The 15,832-nt window shown below is 36.4% G+C and overlaps 3 protein-coding genes across 5 annotated transcripts; 1 reads left to right on the top strand and 2 right to left on the bottom strand.

Moving 5' to 3' along the window:
• Positions 1 to 210: 210 nt before the first annotated feature.
• On the top strand, positions 211 to 3,923 carry LOC103315654. Its single transcript, XM_031926284.2, has 2 exons — positions 211 to 763; positions 846 to 3,923. Exons 1-2 carry the CDS (start codon positions 319 to 321, stop codon positions 1,577 to 1,579), a joined length of 1,179 nt encoding a protein of 392 aa, XP_031782144.1. The 5' UTR covers positions 211 to 318; the 3' UTR covers positions 1,580 to 3,923.
• On the bottom strand, positions 3,422 to 8,389 carry LOC100216467 (daughter of sevenless-like). The gene is made up of 7 exons (NM_001142455.1): positions 8,309 to 8,389; positions 7,028 to 7,156; positions 6,768 to 6,948; positions 6,021 to 6,689; positions 5,547 to 5,948; positions 5,339 to 5,475; positions 3,422 to 5,262 (listed from the first exon to the last, which is right to left on the bottom strand). The coding sequence occupies exons 1-7, from the start codon at positions 8,387 to 8,389 to the stop codon at positions 5,017 to 5,019; spliced, it is 1,845 nt and encodes a 614-aa protein (NP_001135927.1). The 3' UTR covers positions 3,422 to 5,016.
• A 1,323-nt stretch (positions 8,390 to 9,712) lies between these two features.
• Positions 9,713 to 15,673, bottom strand: LOC100120804 (putative pyridoxal-dependent decarboxylase domain-containing protein 2). 3 transcript variants are annotated; one of them, XR_512014.4, is made up of 12 exons: positions 15,526 to 15,657; positions 15,315 to 15,359; positions 14,726 to 14,896; positions 14,012 to 14,419; positions 13,629 to 13,910; positions 13,475 to 13,546; positions 12,837 to 13,073; positions 12,178 to 12,522; positions 11,806 to 12,091; positions 11,472 to 11,729; positions 11,141 to 11,276; positions 9,713 to 10,807 (listed from the first exon to the last, which is right to left on the bottom strand). XR_512014.4 is itself a non-coding variant. In XM_003425682.4 (11 exons), exons 1-11 carry the CDS (start codon positions 15,592 to 15,594, stop codon positions 10,527 to 10,529), a joined length of 2,454 nt encoding a protein of 817 aa, XP_003425730.1. In that variant the 5' UTR covers positions 15,595 to 15,657; the 3' UTR covers positions 9,713 to 10,526. The 3 variants fall into 3 exon arrangements, 2 of the variants coding, with proteins under 2 accessions (XP_003425730.1, XP_001604406.2); XM_003425682.4 differs by lacking the exon at positions 11,141 to 11,276; XM_001604356.5 differs by lacking the exons at positions 11,141 to 11,276; positions 15,315 to 15,359 and having other exon boundaries at positions 15,526 to 15,673.
• Positions 15,674 to 15,832: the final 159 nt, after the last annotated feature.

Below are 15,832 nucleotides of genomic sequence, written 5' to 3'. Positions count from 1 at the left end.
CACAGTAACGGTCAAAAACCAAGTATTTATACTTTTAATCCTTTTACGAATTCAGCTCCGAATTCTTGGCAAATAATCGACGAATTAAACGACGTTGAAGTAAATCATCCAATCAGATTTTTTCGGTTGGTGTACCATTCAAGTATGTATATTTACGTTAGTATCGAATATGACATAATATTAATGTTTACATCACAATTCACTATTATCATTCGGGCAGCTTTTAACAAAAATGCATGTGATTCTCTCGCATTTGATAAATGTGGTTTTATCAACAACTATCCAATAAAATTGGTCGCATTCCTGAATTCCGCCCTGATGTCAACGATTAACGGTCCGACGACTTCAAATTTAAGTATAAATAACTTTAAGGGAATAGATGCTGACATCGCTCGAATAATTTGGTCTAAACTTGGCACAAGCCCAAAGGTCAGCATGAGCGAGCAGGGATATATTGATGAGCAAGGCAAACCTCATGGGGCTTTAGTCCATCTCGTGTTTAACCAATGTGACATGGGCATGAATCAATTGTTCTTTCGAGATTTCTGGCGATTGGAGACTTATCCACATGGTTACGCAAAGATATTCGCATTAAGTCGAGAATTGAACTACGAGTCAACTGTCGCTTCATTACCAAAAATCCTTGAAACCTATGTCATATCTACTTTAGTTGTAATATGCATGTTAGTTACCTTGTATTTGAAATATCTTTTAAAAATTGATATTGCTTCAGCATCATTCAAGACCTTAAAGATGTTATTAGGTATGTATGAGAACAAAAATAGTATAGCATTACGAATGACAAAACTAATGATTGATCTGTAAATATGCATTTTGTATTTTAGGCATGGGCATAGGAAAAATCCCGCGTGGTACTATGAACAGAATTAATTTTACATTTTTATTTTTATTTATGTTTAGTATGAACATTTATCTTCAAAGTATGCTCACATCTTCTCTGGCAGCGCCCGAAAATAAGTTCTACATCGACGATAAAGAAGATTTAGAAGCAGTTATACCTGACAAGTATACAATTTCTGGACCAGCTTACATCAAAGAATTTCTTGACAACAAAACTATAGCGCCACACTTAATTAGTTCTTCATTCCAAGATTGCATTTCAAAAATACATATAAATTCAAATTATGTTTGTTTGGCTGATAGTGTGTTGATTAGTGATCAAGCTAAATCGCACAAGAATATACATATTTCTAGAGTTGGCATAGAAAACGTACAACTGACTTTTGTTACAAGAGAAGACTGGCCATTACGTAAAAGAATCAATGAGCTGATGCAAAGGCTTAGGGAAACTGGAATCATGACGAACATGATGATAAAAGAGCAGATAAAATCGCATTTTACTTTGTATGTACAAACACAGGATTATAATTCTACAGACTCCAATTTAAAAAGACTGACACTTGAATCTTTAAAATTTGACTTGTACATACTTGCGATTGGAAATTATTTAAGTCTTGTGTTGTTAATTATTGAGAAGACCCTCAGTAAACTATACCATAAGAAAAGAATTGACAATTTGAAAATATTTCGGCAAACTAATGCAGTAGCAAATCACTAATAAAAAATCCATCATGAGTATTTTAACAAATAAATTCGACGGCCCTTTTGATATGAGATTAAAAAATACTCGAGTTGAACTATTGAAAATTTTACTTAAACCTACGTTGTAACAACGCTTGGAACTTGGGAATGCGCCACATAAACTAATAGAACGCCTTTTCCAATCTAAAAAAATAACTAGTTCACAACATTTACAGTACAACATTCAGGTATCAAATTTTACGTTTGCTGTGTGTATAGGAAAATCAATAAAATATATAGATCGCACGAACTAGAACTAAATGTACTCTTAGAAAGTATCCATAGATCTCCGTCAATGCTGGTATAACAAATAATCTAATTTTTCTAAAAAACAGGAGCATAATACAATAATTTAATATCAAAAGATTAGCAAACGAGTTTGATACTATTTATATTAATGGCAAAACTTCAAATTCAAGTTATTATTTCCAAGATTATATCAGTAATTATTATCTATTTACAGATTGTCGTTTCCTAAGAAATTATCCGTAAAAGGTTTATAATTACTGGGCATTTACAACTCTATAAAATATATGGATTGTGTTAAAAGGTGAAACGTACTTTTGTAACAAGTTGACAGTAGACGAAAAAATCTTCTGATTGAAACCACAAGCTTACAAGTTTTTGTAACTTGAGTAATGCTGACTAAATTAACTTGTTTAATAATTATTTTACTGTTTGGAATAACTATCATGAATGCACAAATTAATAAAATTCTTGAAAGCATTAGTGATAAATCTTATAAAAATGAAATGGCAGGGAACATTGTGAGTAAAAACAAAATTACTATGACAATAATATTTCATCCAGATTAACTTTTCAGATGCAACTCGTCAATACTTGTTATACGGAAGCCCTAGACATGGTAGTCTTTGCAGGAACGTTTCACAAGTTTGAAATTTGGCGCACTAATTTCTCTCTGTTGTTAACAATGTATAACGGTAGGACTTGACGAATCAACGATTTTTAAGCGCCACAAGCGTTTAGAAAAAGTTTATAAGCTAGATGAAAATGTCGTATCCAAATTGCGTTATCCATCTAAACTTTTCATAGTTTCATCGTCATCTCAATATAACTTGTCTATTTTGCTGAATAGATTGAAGCAATCTATTCTATGGAATTCGAGGGCTGTATTTTCTCTGGTTGGCGAAAATTTTGAAACAAAATGCTCGAACGCTTTTATCGAATTGACGGAAGCTTGGAAATTAAATATTCTGTATGCTTTTTACATTTGCTCTGATGAAAATGAAATGCATCTTTATACCTGCAATCCATTTAAGCAAGTGGATCCTAATTCATGGGAAATATCCGAGGCCATAAATGTAAATTACAAGAACACAAGCGATTCCTTGGCCATCTTCAAGTACTCGTGCCCAGTCCTCCTGAGTCCCAGTAGCTCCTGTCCAGAATCAGCCAGGTTATACAAAATTTAAGAGAAAACCTATTTTTCGACGATAAATATTTTTATTACGGCGAGGGTTTTTTCAAGGAGAGAAAACAAGATGAAATGAAAATGAACAACGATGTGGGATTTCAGAGGAAGCCTTTGTCACCGAAAAAGCTGATTCACAGTTTCTACCTCTATCGTTTTGGAGTTGCTGCGGGTTTGGCAGCTTTTTTGGCTGAGTTTTTCGTGAATATTTGTTTTCGGATACGCAACAAGATCAAGAGACGTTATCGTCTCCAGTTTTTGCAGTGATTTGAATATACAAAGGATTCCAAATAAGAGTGTTTTGATTGATAGTTTGAAGAAAATGTATACGCTCACAATGTACATGTGTTTCAATAAAGAGGTTTGCCATTCAAATAAAAAAATTCATTATTTTAAAATCTCATTTTATTTTTTAGTAAACCTGCTATCGATCCAGTTTTAAATAATATACAAATCCTTTCTTAAAATAATAACCATATATATATACACAATCACGTAAGAGTAATTCCTTACTTGATTGAACGTTCATTCCGTGAATAAATATTTTCATAACATCGATTCAGAATAAAAACCTAATGCTCGAAATGTGTATTGTAAACGAAAAAAATATTGTTAATTTGACCATGAACCTGTATCGATTAAAATAACCAATCTTGTACGAAATTTATAAACGCGTTATCTAATATTTGTTCAGAGTTAATATTGAGTAAAAGCCGATGCTCTAAACTTTAAATTACTACTAATTAAATTGACAGTTTATGTGTATTTTATACTCGGGATGAAATCTGCGTTATTTTTCATAGATTAATTAAAAAATATAAATACGTTATATAATGAATTCAATATTATAATAGTTTTATGCCAACTAAAAGAAAAGATTTACTAAAAAGATTAATTTGAATTTAAATGAGTTAATTTTTTAGTTAAAGTCTGTCGAAATAAAACAATATTGCTCAACTTTTTACAGCGTTATATCTTAAAACATTCAAAAGCTTGGCATATATCCACCATAAATGAGAAGTAAATATATCTACTAGATATTTCAATATGTACTAAATAACTGACATTTCTTTCAGATATGATACAAAATATTACACATGATAGTTATGCATAACGATTGCTTTTTATAAATTCTAAATTAATTTCAATAATACCTTATTTTATCCTATTTTGGGCATCGATTTAGTAGATTATTGTTATATATTTTACAATTTCTTCGCCCGTAATAAATCAATACCTCCGCAGCCATCTTTTATAGTTGATAAAAATTGTCTATGATACAATTGTTAAAATTAATGTAACATTTTTTGGTCCATTAGAATATTGCTACTTGTAATTGATATAAATTCATGCTGATATTGCAGAAAATGTTGAACCTTTTTATGTCAAATATGACTTTATAAAAAATATCTACTTTTATTTCATTTACCAAGTAAATTCGTTACACTCGATTAGACCGATCGGTCGAATTGCGTATTATAACATTTTTACTCATATCCTGTAATACTTTTCCTAATTCAGTAGAACTAGAAACAAAGCACATACTCATTTATGGATATATTGTAAAATATATTTATGTACATGAATATCTCGAGCTCAACAATTATTAAAGCACTCGTATCACTATTCCAATCGCCTTCATTAGCCATCTTAAAAATGCATTTCAACAACTTGCCGCGTATACAAAATAAATTGTATGAAATTTGTCATTTCATCGCTATCCCGATTTGTAGAGACGTTTTTAGAAATTTCATTAATCTTCCCTAATGTATACAAGTATAACATTGCAATTTTTGTAACATCAAATTTGTCAAGTCCTAAACATGCACTAACCCTTATTTTTCATCAACCGATGCTGTAAAAAGATTCTTTTTAATAAAAAGAACGTCTTTTTCTAGTTGTAAATGTCTAGACAAGAAATTACAAGCACTAGAATACACCTCCTTGTATCATATACGTATAAATGAACGATTTTTAAAAATTTATGTTAAACCGTCAGTACACTGTTTTCTTTCTTCCTCGACTCTTTGTCTAGTACGATTAAAAGCTTCCGTCTTGAGAAAATCTACTGTTTTGTACACTGTTGAGCTTGGTGGTGATTGTGCCGGCGGTCCAGTTAATGCACTTGAATTATCCGATGTTCCTAAATCAAGATCAAGATATTGAATATCGACAAATTTACGTGACGATGCAGGAATGAAGGTATTTTGATCCTGAAAGTAGTAAATCTGAAAAATAAAACATCAGGTTTTTAATAATAAATATTTTCAAGTATCAAAATAGTATAACGAAAATCTACTGTACATCTTCCTTATCCTCAAATGCATTATTATCGTCGTCAGAAGTTGATTGATGCCTATTCGAGTGAGTGCTTGGAGGAGTAGGACTTGGAGCAGCTCTAACCCGGCCTCGCCCCGGTGGTGAGGCCAGTTGCAAAGGACCTGCAAGCGAAAACAAGATTAGTAAAATAATCTTTATAAATAAAAATAGAAAACTTTTGAAAAAAAATTACCTGTACTCTCGTAATTGGTTCTATTCAATGGTGGTTTGAGTTTTCGATTGATGCTGGGTGGTTCAGCCGGCGAATGTTCCGCTGAACTCGGCTCAGCTGGTCCAATACCTGTTGCACCTGGAGACGGCTCATTACTTATCATCGACCAAGTATCGCTTGTTTTTCTACCTGGTTTCAACTCTCGGTAGACAACTGGAGGTGGTGGTGCAGTAGTTACAGGTACAGCTGCCGCTGATGTCGACGCAGCTACAGGAACACTAGTTGTAGCGCTTAGAGCAACATCAGGTTTTGCTAGAGGACTTGGAAGATTTGAATAAGTGGCCGTTGTAGACGATTCCGAGCGGGGACTTGATGGCTCATCGTCATGAAAATCGTATCGAAAGATGCGCTGATCGTCGCTTCCTATTAAAAAAAAATTAATTTAATTAACACTAATATAATATATGAACGTTTCGTTTATATCAGCAGACTTACCAGAAGCATTTGTTGGAGCCGCATTAGTATAACAATGTCTAGACTGTGTTGGTCTACCTAATGTACCGCTCTCAGCCACTCCAGGCTGATGAGACCTTGGAAAGTCGTAAGTTTCATCTGTAATTATGGCTGTCGCAGGTGTTGATGGTGCTGGTGTTGCTGGTGTAACTGGTTTTGAACTTTCCGTAGCTCCATCTAGATTCAAATAATTATGTCCTGGATTCTCCAAAGACATATGTGGTGGCTTTGGAGGCCTTGGTGGAGCTGGAATTTCTTCTGCAGCAGGAAGAGCTGCAGAATCAACAATTCTTAACTTTCCAAATCTTTTACGTACACTCCAAGAACCTATTTCTGCATCACTGGCACTGTTACATGGCTTTGAATCACTTGGTGATGGAAAAGTTTCCCAATTAACGCTAGGAACAGGAGCACTCCACTCATCATCAGTGAAAACACTTTCGGCATCCGTAGTTGTAGGAGATCTTGGTGGAGATGGAGCCAATCTCCGTGGTGCATCGTAATGATCTTGGCCTTGACCAAGAGCCGAACTGAGAGAACTTGTATCATTGAGACTTCGACCAGATATACACTCACTTATGGGTATGTAAGGACCAGATATTGTACTTGTTGGTGTAATAGGTGGTGATTCTTGTGATTCAAATGGAAACACTAGCATGAAAGCAGAAAAAAATATTTTAGGCTGCAAGGAATAAACACTACTAATAATGAATTCGCAGAGATACTTACTTTGACACTGCTGTTCATCATCTTGTGCTTTCAATCCACAAACTTGACAAACTGCATCAACCCATTTATTCATATCAGCCTCATTCTCTGCTACAAGATAATAGGTCCTTTTTGGTGTCTTTACATTAAACATAAACTGGTACTTTTGCTTCCGATTCTCAAATCTTAATCCAGCATCCACCTATGTAAAAATATATAAATAAAAATAGAGATATTATTTCAAGTAGTTTTAAAAAAATCAACAAAGTAATTTTATTTACCTGCTCACACTGATCAAGATCAATTTTTCCTTTCAATTTCCTACATTTTTTATCTGTATAATATTCTAGAAAATATTGGCCAGGCAATTCTCCACTGTGTCGAAGTGTAAACCACCTTTCTCTCCATCTCTATGAAAATAAATGCGAAATACAAAATTTACAAATCATAGATGCAATAGAAATTTAAAATTTATACCCTTGTAATATTATGGTATTTTTTTCATATATCTTTTCAGCTTAAGTATATTTTATTTATGGAATTCTTTATCAGTGAATGATACAACTTTATGACTAATACAAGTTTTCTCTTTGTGCACAAAGCGTTATTTAAAACAAAGAAATATAATTTCTCAGAATCAGTTTGTCAATAAAAAGGGCAACTATCAAAATTTTCATGGTTTAAAATAATCAAGTATCAGAAATATTAATTGAAATAAAATTAGATAACCAACATATGATAAAAAATAGTTACTGATGAGTATTTTACAATGAAAATGTAATCTGCGATAATCAAAAATTCTATTTCTTGTAACGACGTTTTTGCGTGCACAAGTGCATTATGCAAAAGGCACAGTCATCCATCCAACATAACAATCATCGCGAATATCCCGATTCGTCCTTGCTCCGATCCTCGCAAAAGACCTAACCTGCAAGATTCACCTGTTGGTGCAGAAAGCCATAAAAACACATAACTTCTAGAACATTGAGCAAGTTCAAATTACTTTGTTTTAAAAATCCATTACTCCTTTTTGTTTAAAGGATTTTCTTATTTATTACTATGAAAACATTTAGAAAACAACAAGCCACGCAAAATATGTTAATGATACAAAAAAAATATAAATACATTTACCTAGTATCCGTTTTTTTTTTTGTTTGTTTCTTCAAGATACAACGAAATTTAATTTGAAAAAATACCTATGAGTCAGCTCACGTTGATACACGAATTCTAAAATAGCGCAGAAAACAGAGAAGGTGGTTGTGCATACGTATGACGTAAACAAAAACGCGAGAAACCGTATCAACATTGTAGAACAATCGTTGTTCCGAACACGTTTCGTTCGTTTCTACACAAGAGGTAAGAATTGAGCAACATCCATCGAATACACCGTGACGTAAACAAAACGACGATATCCACTATTTCGCTACATCGCACTCGACAATGGCAACTCTCGGCAACAAAAAAAAATCAACAATCCCCAAACAAGCTACTCGCGTATTCATCGACGGTAAACAGCATCATGAACAACAACAACAACAACAACAGCAGCAGGAAATACTCACCGCTCTCCAAAGTTTCGTGGGCGGCGACTTGATGAGCCAGCCCTCGTGCACTATCTCCTGGTTCGTCTTGAGCACCTCCATAACAATCCCGGATCACGCGCTTCATCGAGGACGGGGCTCTTTCAGGGAAAAACTCGCCTTTCCGCTCCTCTCTTCCCCTCCCTCTGCGGTATCACTCCCTGTTGTTTTTCTTTGCCTCCGCCGCGGAGGTTAGGTCCTCGCGCAGCAGATTTATACGTTTTCTTCTTCTATTTTCGGCAGTAGCAGCGGCACAGCGGCGCGGCTACGACGAGGAGCCTCTGCACCTCCCGTTCCCACGTACGCACTTTCGTACGGTCGAGTCACTGCTGCTGGCCATTACACGAATCTGCGGCTGTCCGCACGCTACTGTGTATACAACAGAAGGCAGCAGCGGCAGCAGCAGCTCTCGGCTATTCTATATAACAAGTATATATTTATATCTCCGTCTCGCTTCCTCCGCTGCTGCTGCTGCTGCTGCTACGAGACTAAAACCGTCCTCTCACTCTCGCTCACATCAGCTCGCTCTGCGCGAGAATGTATACATATATGTACATCGTATATGCGGGTCTTCCTTTCTCTCTCTCTCTCTCTCTCTCTCTCTCTCTCTCTCTCGCTATTTTTTTATTGGCTGCAGCGCTGCATCCGCAGGCTCTTTAAAAATACCGCGAGAGCCACGGTTTGTTTGTTTACTTCGTACTTTTTGCAAACTAAAGCACCGCGCTCGGATTTTGTCGCTTTGAAACGTTTGTACGGTTATAGTGGGCTTCTAATTCGCGATTATTCTGCACTTGCCTCGCGCGTCGCCTCGGATTGTCATTTCAATTTGCTCATTCTCGCTCATTTTCTCTCTTGCCCCGTCCTTTCGCTTTCACTTTTTTTCCCTCCCTTTTCGCCCCGCTCCTCAGCCCTCCCCTTGCGACCAGGCGATTTGTTTTTATTGCCGTGTAATTTGCGCGCATAAGGCAAGAGCGTTTACGGCGGCTTTTGATAATGCAAGAATCGCCCGATGGATTTGGCGCGCGAGGCTCTGGAATATTCTTTCCCAACTTTCCCTGCAGCCCCGTATACTTCTATTTCCGACGAAGCGGATGGATGCGCGTTTGAATTTTTTGGAACGAGTTGTTGGTTTGAATTTAGAAGATTCCGGTGCATCATTGTTTTTAGAATTATTTATTCAAGTAGCAATATAATTTATTACAACAGTTTTGGTATATAAATATACATAAAAGTTTAATTTTCTATTGGTTTAGATATTAACAATTTGTGAATGTATTATTATACTTATTATGTGTATCCAGACAAGTATTATTTCCTTTATTCACTGAAAATAAACTCCGTGACGTCAAAGGCTAATCAATATATAACTATAGAATCAGTGAATCATTAAAAATATCGGATTTGTTAAAATGTCATTTAAGGCTTCTCCTGCATCATGTTTTACGCTAGTAAATCAGCTGGAATTTAAGATGCTTTTTATTATTTTCAAGCACTAGGAATGAATTTACAAGGTCTTTGGTAAACTTTATTATTATTACGTGTTTTACCATCACCATTAATCGATCTTAGTGACCCGCAGTCGAATTGATAAAAAAAACTATGTGAAAATTTATATCACGTTTATTCTATCAAGAATATATATTATGCATTTGTGCTAAACAATGATTTGTAAAAATTTAATTTATTATAATTTAATGGCTAAGTGACGATACAGAAAGTCAAAGAATATAATTTTCATGAAGAATATTCTTTTTCTTGGTTCATATTTACAAGCAAATAGATAAGTACACAAACCTTAGCAATGCAGGCTAATTAACATATATTTTGGGAGACACTCAAGAAAAATCGAAATTTCTAAACATCGATAGGTTAAAAAACATGTGTATCAAAATGTGTACCATTACATTTTCATTCCCTTCCACCAGTACTGAAGATTCATCCCAATTCTCCGTACAATGCAGAAGAAAGACGATCGTTAAAATGCACATCCCCTTTAAACAATCGACGCGCAACCCAGTTTACTTTTTAATACAACAAGAGGAACTAGGAAAAACATATCTTACAGTTTACTATAAATATGTATATCATTGGACAGCAGTGATCGCTCGCTAGAAATTATTCGCGTCTGAAGCTCGCCGGTTATTATATAAATAATTTAACAAATACAATTTTCCCCAACATTTTCGAAACGATGAGAGTACTACGACTTCAGTTCGCAGGGCTTCTCCTTGCTGACCAATGGCGGCAGCGTTAATTGCGTGGGCGACTGAATCGCGGATGTGGTCGTGCTGCTCTGCAGATTCTTGCCGCTCTGCAGACTGGAATGGCTAGAAGATCGACTGTGGCTCTGGCTGCCTGCGCCAACCGGCGTCTGGACCAAAGGTTGCGGTGGTGTCCGCGCACCCGAACCATTACTCGTCGTTGAGTTCGGCTGCAGTTGCATGTGGTATTTGTAAATATTTTCTGTACTCTCGACAACACCTGCAATGTAATATACCATAAATTCATGTACGCTATCGCTTTTATCTGAAAACGTTGTTCTGTTGTTTAATTTACACTATTTTATCTAAATAAATTATCTATGCTTACAATTGTACTTATTCTATGACAAAACGAAAGGGGGCGTCAATCAGGTCTCTTATTATTCGTCCCCCCAAAAAAATTTCTCACTGTACATCTCGTACAAAAAATCATGTCATTAGATTGAATAAAAGCATACATCCTGTTATGTTGACGCGTATAAACATGATATTTAAACTCAAACAACTTAATATCCTTAACGTTTGAAAAAGAAAAATAAAGAAATTAATATACTTCACGAAACACTGCATCCATGGCGGCAAACATCATTTACAAAACTATCTTGGTTTTGTTAAATTTCACGTGTTATTTTGGGATCAAGAAATAACGTTATTGACACCCTTCCTTTCTGGCTCATAAATGTTTACTCCTAATAACAAGAAAAATTATAAGAAAATAAAAAGCATAAGGTTTCATAAAAAAAGCTCGGTTTTAGCTTCGCAAAACTAGGCCAATAATTAAGTATAAAGCGCTTGATAAATAACAAACGGATTAATTTAAATATTGCATTATTATGTTATAAATAATATCCACCACCTAGCCAAATTACGGTCGATGCACTCACCAGCTTGTAAGTTCAAACTTCGACCCCTAACACCTCCCTCTTTCGATGGTGGACTCCACCAATTGACAAACGTCCCAACAACAGGGACGTGTCGAAGTATTCCCTCTTGCCAAAGTTTCTCCGCATTCTCACGCTCCAAATCTGTTTGTGCGGCTTCTATACCACGTTTCACTACCTCAGACATTGTATCCAACAATTTCGAACTTGCTTCAACTTCTTGGCCAACTTGAAGAACTAGCGATAACAGCTCGGCTACATCTACAATAACAAATGCAATAAATACATTGTTTTTCAAGCAACTTCGTTTAGTATTTGCAAAATCAAACTAGCCTACCCGTATCGTAAGTGACCATTCCAAATCTAACACAAGCTAATCCATCGGCACCTTCGCCCAGAGAAAAGGCAGCATCAGTACTTCTCAAAGTCTCGACCAACTGTGTATTCAAATGGTTCAGTTCCTCCTTTGCTTGATCCGTCATCACGTGCACCCAAGTCGGAGGAGCATATCTGACACCTCCCAGACCGGCCCAACCTGGCATCTCCACCAAATGCAACGAATCATTTTCCGTGACCAATTTTACGAATGTCTCTTTGTGCTGTACTGTTGCTAATAGAATCTCCTACAAGCCATCAAAATATCCATTGAATCGATAAATATTTTTTTATTTATATAGATAGAAAGATATGATAAGAATAAAAAACTAACGATTTGCTGTTCGAGGCAGGCAACAACGTTATCTACATCGTCGCTGTTAGGTGGACATTCCGGACTCTCGAGTGGACAAATTCTGATAGCGATACCATACTGTTCGATCTCGCAGAGCTCGATTTCGACGTTCTCAATATCACGCTGCAGAATTTGACCCAACCACGAGTTGAGTTTGTCGTAGTAGGGTGGTACACGCTGCAACTCCTGCATGTCGGCCTCTGGAGGTACAAACTGGAAGACCAGAGCGCTCGCAACCACTTCCAGTAGTTGCGGTCCGTTCAACGGATTCGACAAAAGTTCGTTTATCGTGTAAGCACCTGTCTCACCACCTGGCTCTTGACTCTGCGATAGAAGTTTACTTTGTTATTGTTTTATAAAGTTTGAGATTAAAATATTTAATTAGGCAAATAAAAAAAAATATATATAGCCATTATTTTTCACCAAAAATTAACATTCCCATAAAGTAACTCTTCTGAGGTCATTCTAGTTCATATTATTGTTTGGCACAAAACACTATACACGTGTCGCCAAAACACATGTCAAGAGTATGTACGTCATGAAATCGAATAGAAAAACAAGAAAAAATGATCTAAACACTAATTTGAGATTCTGCGAGCACGTCGAGGAACAAGTTCGTACGTTTGTACGTCACTCACCAGCAGTCTGATGCAATTGAATTTCTTAATTTTACTATACAGCTCCTCGACGACCAAGAAGCACTGCTTGAACCGGTTGACTATGCCATCGCGACCAAGCGCTTGCAGAGCCGTCCAGAGCGGCAAAGTCGGCAGCCGCCTCGACAGCGAATCAGCCATCAAACCGGATATTAATGACAGCGTCGTGTCCCTGGATGTCGGACGTGCACCTCTCGTATCAGTTAATCTATACAATGTCTATTCATAGCAGAAAAGAATTGAGTTAAGGAATATAAATAGCAGCAATGTGAATGCGAATGAGATGAATTTTGGCGGAAGTCGCCTATTTCACATTCCGCGAGGTGACCGTGTTAACATCAAACATTAAAACGGACTGATATTTCCTCATGCTATTTTTATCTTTGGGCGAAAAAATGTATGCTCGGTACGGGATGCGCACTTATGACTCCATAAGAACAGGTTTCAAGCCTTTTTGATGATGAGCATGCCTTTGCCTTCTAATATGTGAATTCGAGTTTCCTTATTGTTTTTTTCTTCAAACCAGATTCATGAAATCAGTGTATTCAGTTGATATCATTAAATTCTTCAAATTATTAAAAAAATGTACAATATATATGTCTGTTGATAATAAAGGATACAACTACTGGTAGTGAGGGTATGCCCAGCCAAACTCCAAGAGGCAAAGTAATACTATCTGCAATTTTTGAAGACTGAAAACAGAAAATAGTAAACAGTTAATTACTAATCTGGATCAACAAAACGCTTTGCAAATGGATGATATTTCGTTCTTACCAAATCTTTCGCCGAATTATTTAAAGTTAGTGCCGCCAGTGAGTCGCCGCGTAAGTGTAACCAAACGTTGTGTTTATCGCATATTTCGCGCAGCCTGCTAAGATTGTCGCAGTGTCCAGTAAGCACAGAACCTGCTTCTGCCAACAATAAAAGAGGAGTTACAGAATTCGATTGTGAATCTTCAGCTAAACGTCTCTCTAGTGCTGAAATATCCATGCTATTTCGAGAACCAAACATTGTATTTTGTGGAATGGGCCTTATACAGTGTAACGGCAAAGAAAGCTAAAATAAAAAAAAATATTCAGTTATATTCAATACAAGCATTTAATTGCAAAATCCAATATTCTTTTTAAGGCGGTTGAGCATTAAACACCAAAACTCACCTGTTTACACAAATGTTGAACTAGGCCTAGTGGTGCAGCAACTGAACTATAAATTAACGGAGGAGAACTGGCTAATGCTGTAAAGCCTTCGTCTACATATCTAGGATATTTTCTGTGCAATGCCAAACGAGTGACTCTGACAAGTCCCTCAAGTGGATCTTCATGAAATGATGAAGCGCAATCAACAAACCGAAAGATGTGACTAAGCCATCTTGTGGTGTCAGCTGCCAAACGACCAGCTATCCTTTGTGCATGCGATCTAGGTAGAGACATGGCATAAGCTGACACTGAATGAGAAATTAAAGCTAACTTGGCTGCATCTGTAAGTGGAGGCAGACTTGTGATTGGACTAGGTTCTGATTTTCCTTCTTCAACAACCTGTGGTGCATCTTCATAGACAATCAGATCCTGTGAATAAATTTCATTGTTTGAACAGTCTGCAATTACTTTATCAAACTACAATATGCGGAAGAGAGAAAGTTACAAATGTTATCTTGTGAGCAAGCAATTTAAAATATGTAATCTTATCTCACACTTCCTGGACCAACAACTAACAAGAGTAAATGAATAGAATGAAATGTGAGCAAATAATACTCTAACAAAATTTTATTAAAATTTGAAAATTATTACAATCAAATAGATTTTTCTAGCAACGCAAGAATAATCAAAGCCAAAATACTACTCAAATAACTTTACTACAATAAATTTATTTACCTGTATTGATGAAAAAATATCTTCTGGTGCCTTTGGGTGAAGTAGAAAACCTGAAGGTGTATTCCATGTGCTGCCTTCTGTTTCTGTTCCCTTTTCCAAGGACTCTTCGAGCCTTGAAATTGCTTGAGACGCTTGTAGTTTCATTGTATTGATTTCATTCTCCGGTGGGCCCTAAACCACACAATTTTACAAGATAAATTAAAAAATATTCACCAAGTCTATATTTATGTATATTTACTTCAAATTCTGTCTTATTGAGAATCATGGTCTAGATTACTGCACAATGAGAGTATTGTTATTCACCGCTAATTGGTACAACTGATAGCACTTGAAACCTGTTCGCTAAACTTGTGAACAAACGCATTCAACTATAAATTCACATATTGCCCAGCAAATAAAGCAGCATATGTTTTCGAAAACTACAAGTAAACTCGTAAAATTAATGAAGTTCTAAAACAAAAATCATTCTCATTGAGTCACTAATCGTGCGACAATACATCCGACTTTACGTATTTCTCGTCGGTCAAAGCATAGATCCTCAATAAAACCAGAACTTTTAGCAAGTTCCATCAACATTTTCATCCTTTACCAGAGGAGTCGCCGATAGTGCACCAACTCCGGCGCCGACGACGACCTGTCAAAACATTTTTTTTTTTCGTTAGTGTGTATGCGTACGTATGCGTTGTCGTGTGTCGGGTGTTTTCCGTTTTGTTTACGTCTACGCCCACGCGAATCTACTTCAATACTATAGGCGGAAGCGTAAAAAAGGTTAAAATCAAGTAGGCGATGTTTGTACGAACCTCGGGGATGTTATTCTGGGTCGTCGTCTCCATCGCGGTCTTATTTGTAGCGACAGGCTCTTCGGCCATCGTAGCAAGCAGCACAGCACAGCAGCCCACTGGCACACGCCACACGGCAGCAGCGGTGGTACGATACAGCACGATACTATGGCATATATATACTCGCCTCCCGTTGAATCGTGGGGTCGTGGCACAGGGCCGTAACTACTAGATTCCGTGCCCTCGATCAAATTGGAAGTTTCTGCTACGTAAATATGAACTCTTTTACGCAACTATTTTTAAATGAACTTGAAGCAAAATTGTTGAT

The sequence above is a fragment of the Nasonia vitripennis genome, chromosome 3 (genome assembly GCF_009193385.2).
Source record: "Nasonia vitripennis strain AsymCx chromosome 3, Nvit_psr_1.1, whole genome shotgun sequence".
In the NCBI taxonomy this organism is placed as follows: Eukaryota; Metazoa; Arthropoda; class Insecta; order Hymenoptera; family Pteromalidae; genus Nasonia; species Nasonia vitripennis.
The sequence above is the reverse complement of the archived record's forward strand: the minus strand, read 5'-3'. Positions and strand labels throughout refer to the sequence as shown.

Bases quoted from the DNA above. Each gene is read 5' to 3' on its own strand.
- LOC103315654 (XM_031926284.2), top strand. From the start codon at position 319: ATGTCAACGATTAACGGTCCGACGACTTCAAATTTAAGTATAAATAAC. The intron at 764-845 runs GTATGTATGAGA...TTTGTATTTTAG, and splicing joins GACCTTAAAGATGTTATTAG to GCATGGGCATAGGAAAAATC.
- LOC100216467 (NM_001142455.1), bottom strand. From the start codon at position 8,389: ATGGAGGTGCTCAAGACGAACCAGGAGATAGTGCACGAGGGCTGGCTC. The intron at 6,690-6,767 runs GTAAGTATCTCT...CTTTCATGCTAG, and splicing joins TGATGAACAGCAGTGTCAAA to TGTTTCCATTTGAATCACAA. The intron at 5,476-5,546 runs GTAATTTTTTTT...TTTCGCTTGCAG, and splicing joins AACCAATTACGAGAGTACAG to GTCCTTTGCAACTGGCCTCA.
- LOC100120804 (XM_003425682.4), bottom strand. From the start codon at position 15,594: ATGGCCGAAGAGCCTGTCGCTACAAATAAGACCGCGATGGAGACGACG. The intron at 12,523-12,836 runs GTGAGTGACGTA...CTTCTATCGCAG, and splicing joins TCAATTGCATCAGACTGCTG to AGTCAAGAGCCAGGTGGTGA. The intron at 11,730-11,805 runs GTAGGCTAGTTT...TTGTTATTGTAG, and splicing joins AATGGTCACTTACGATACGG to ATGTAGCCGAGCTGTTATCG.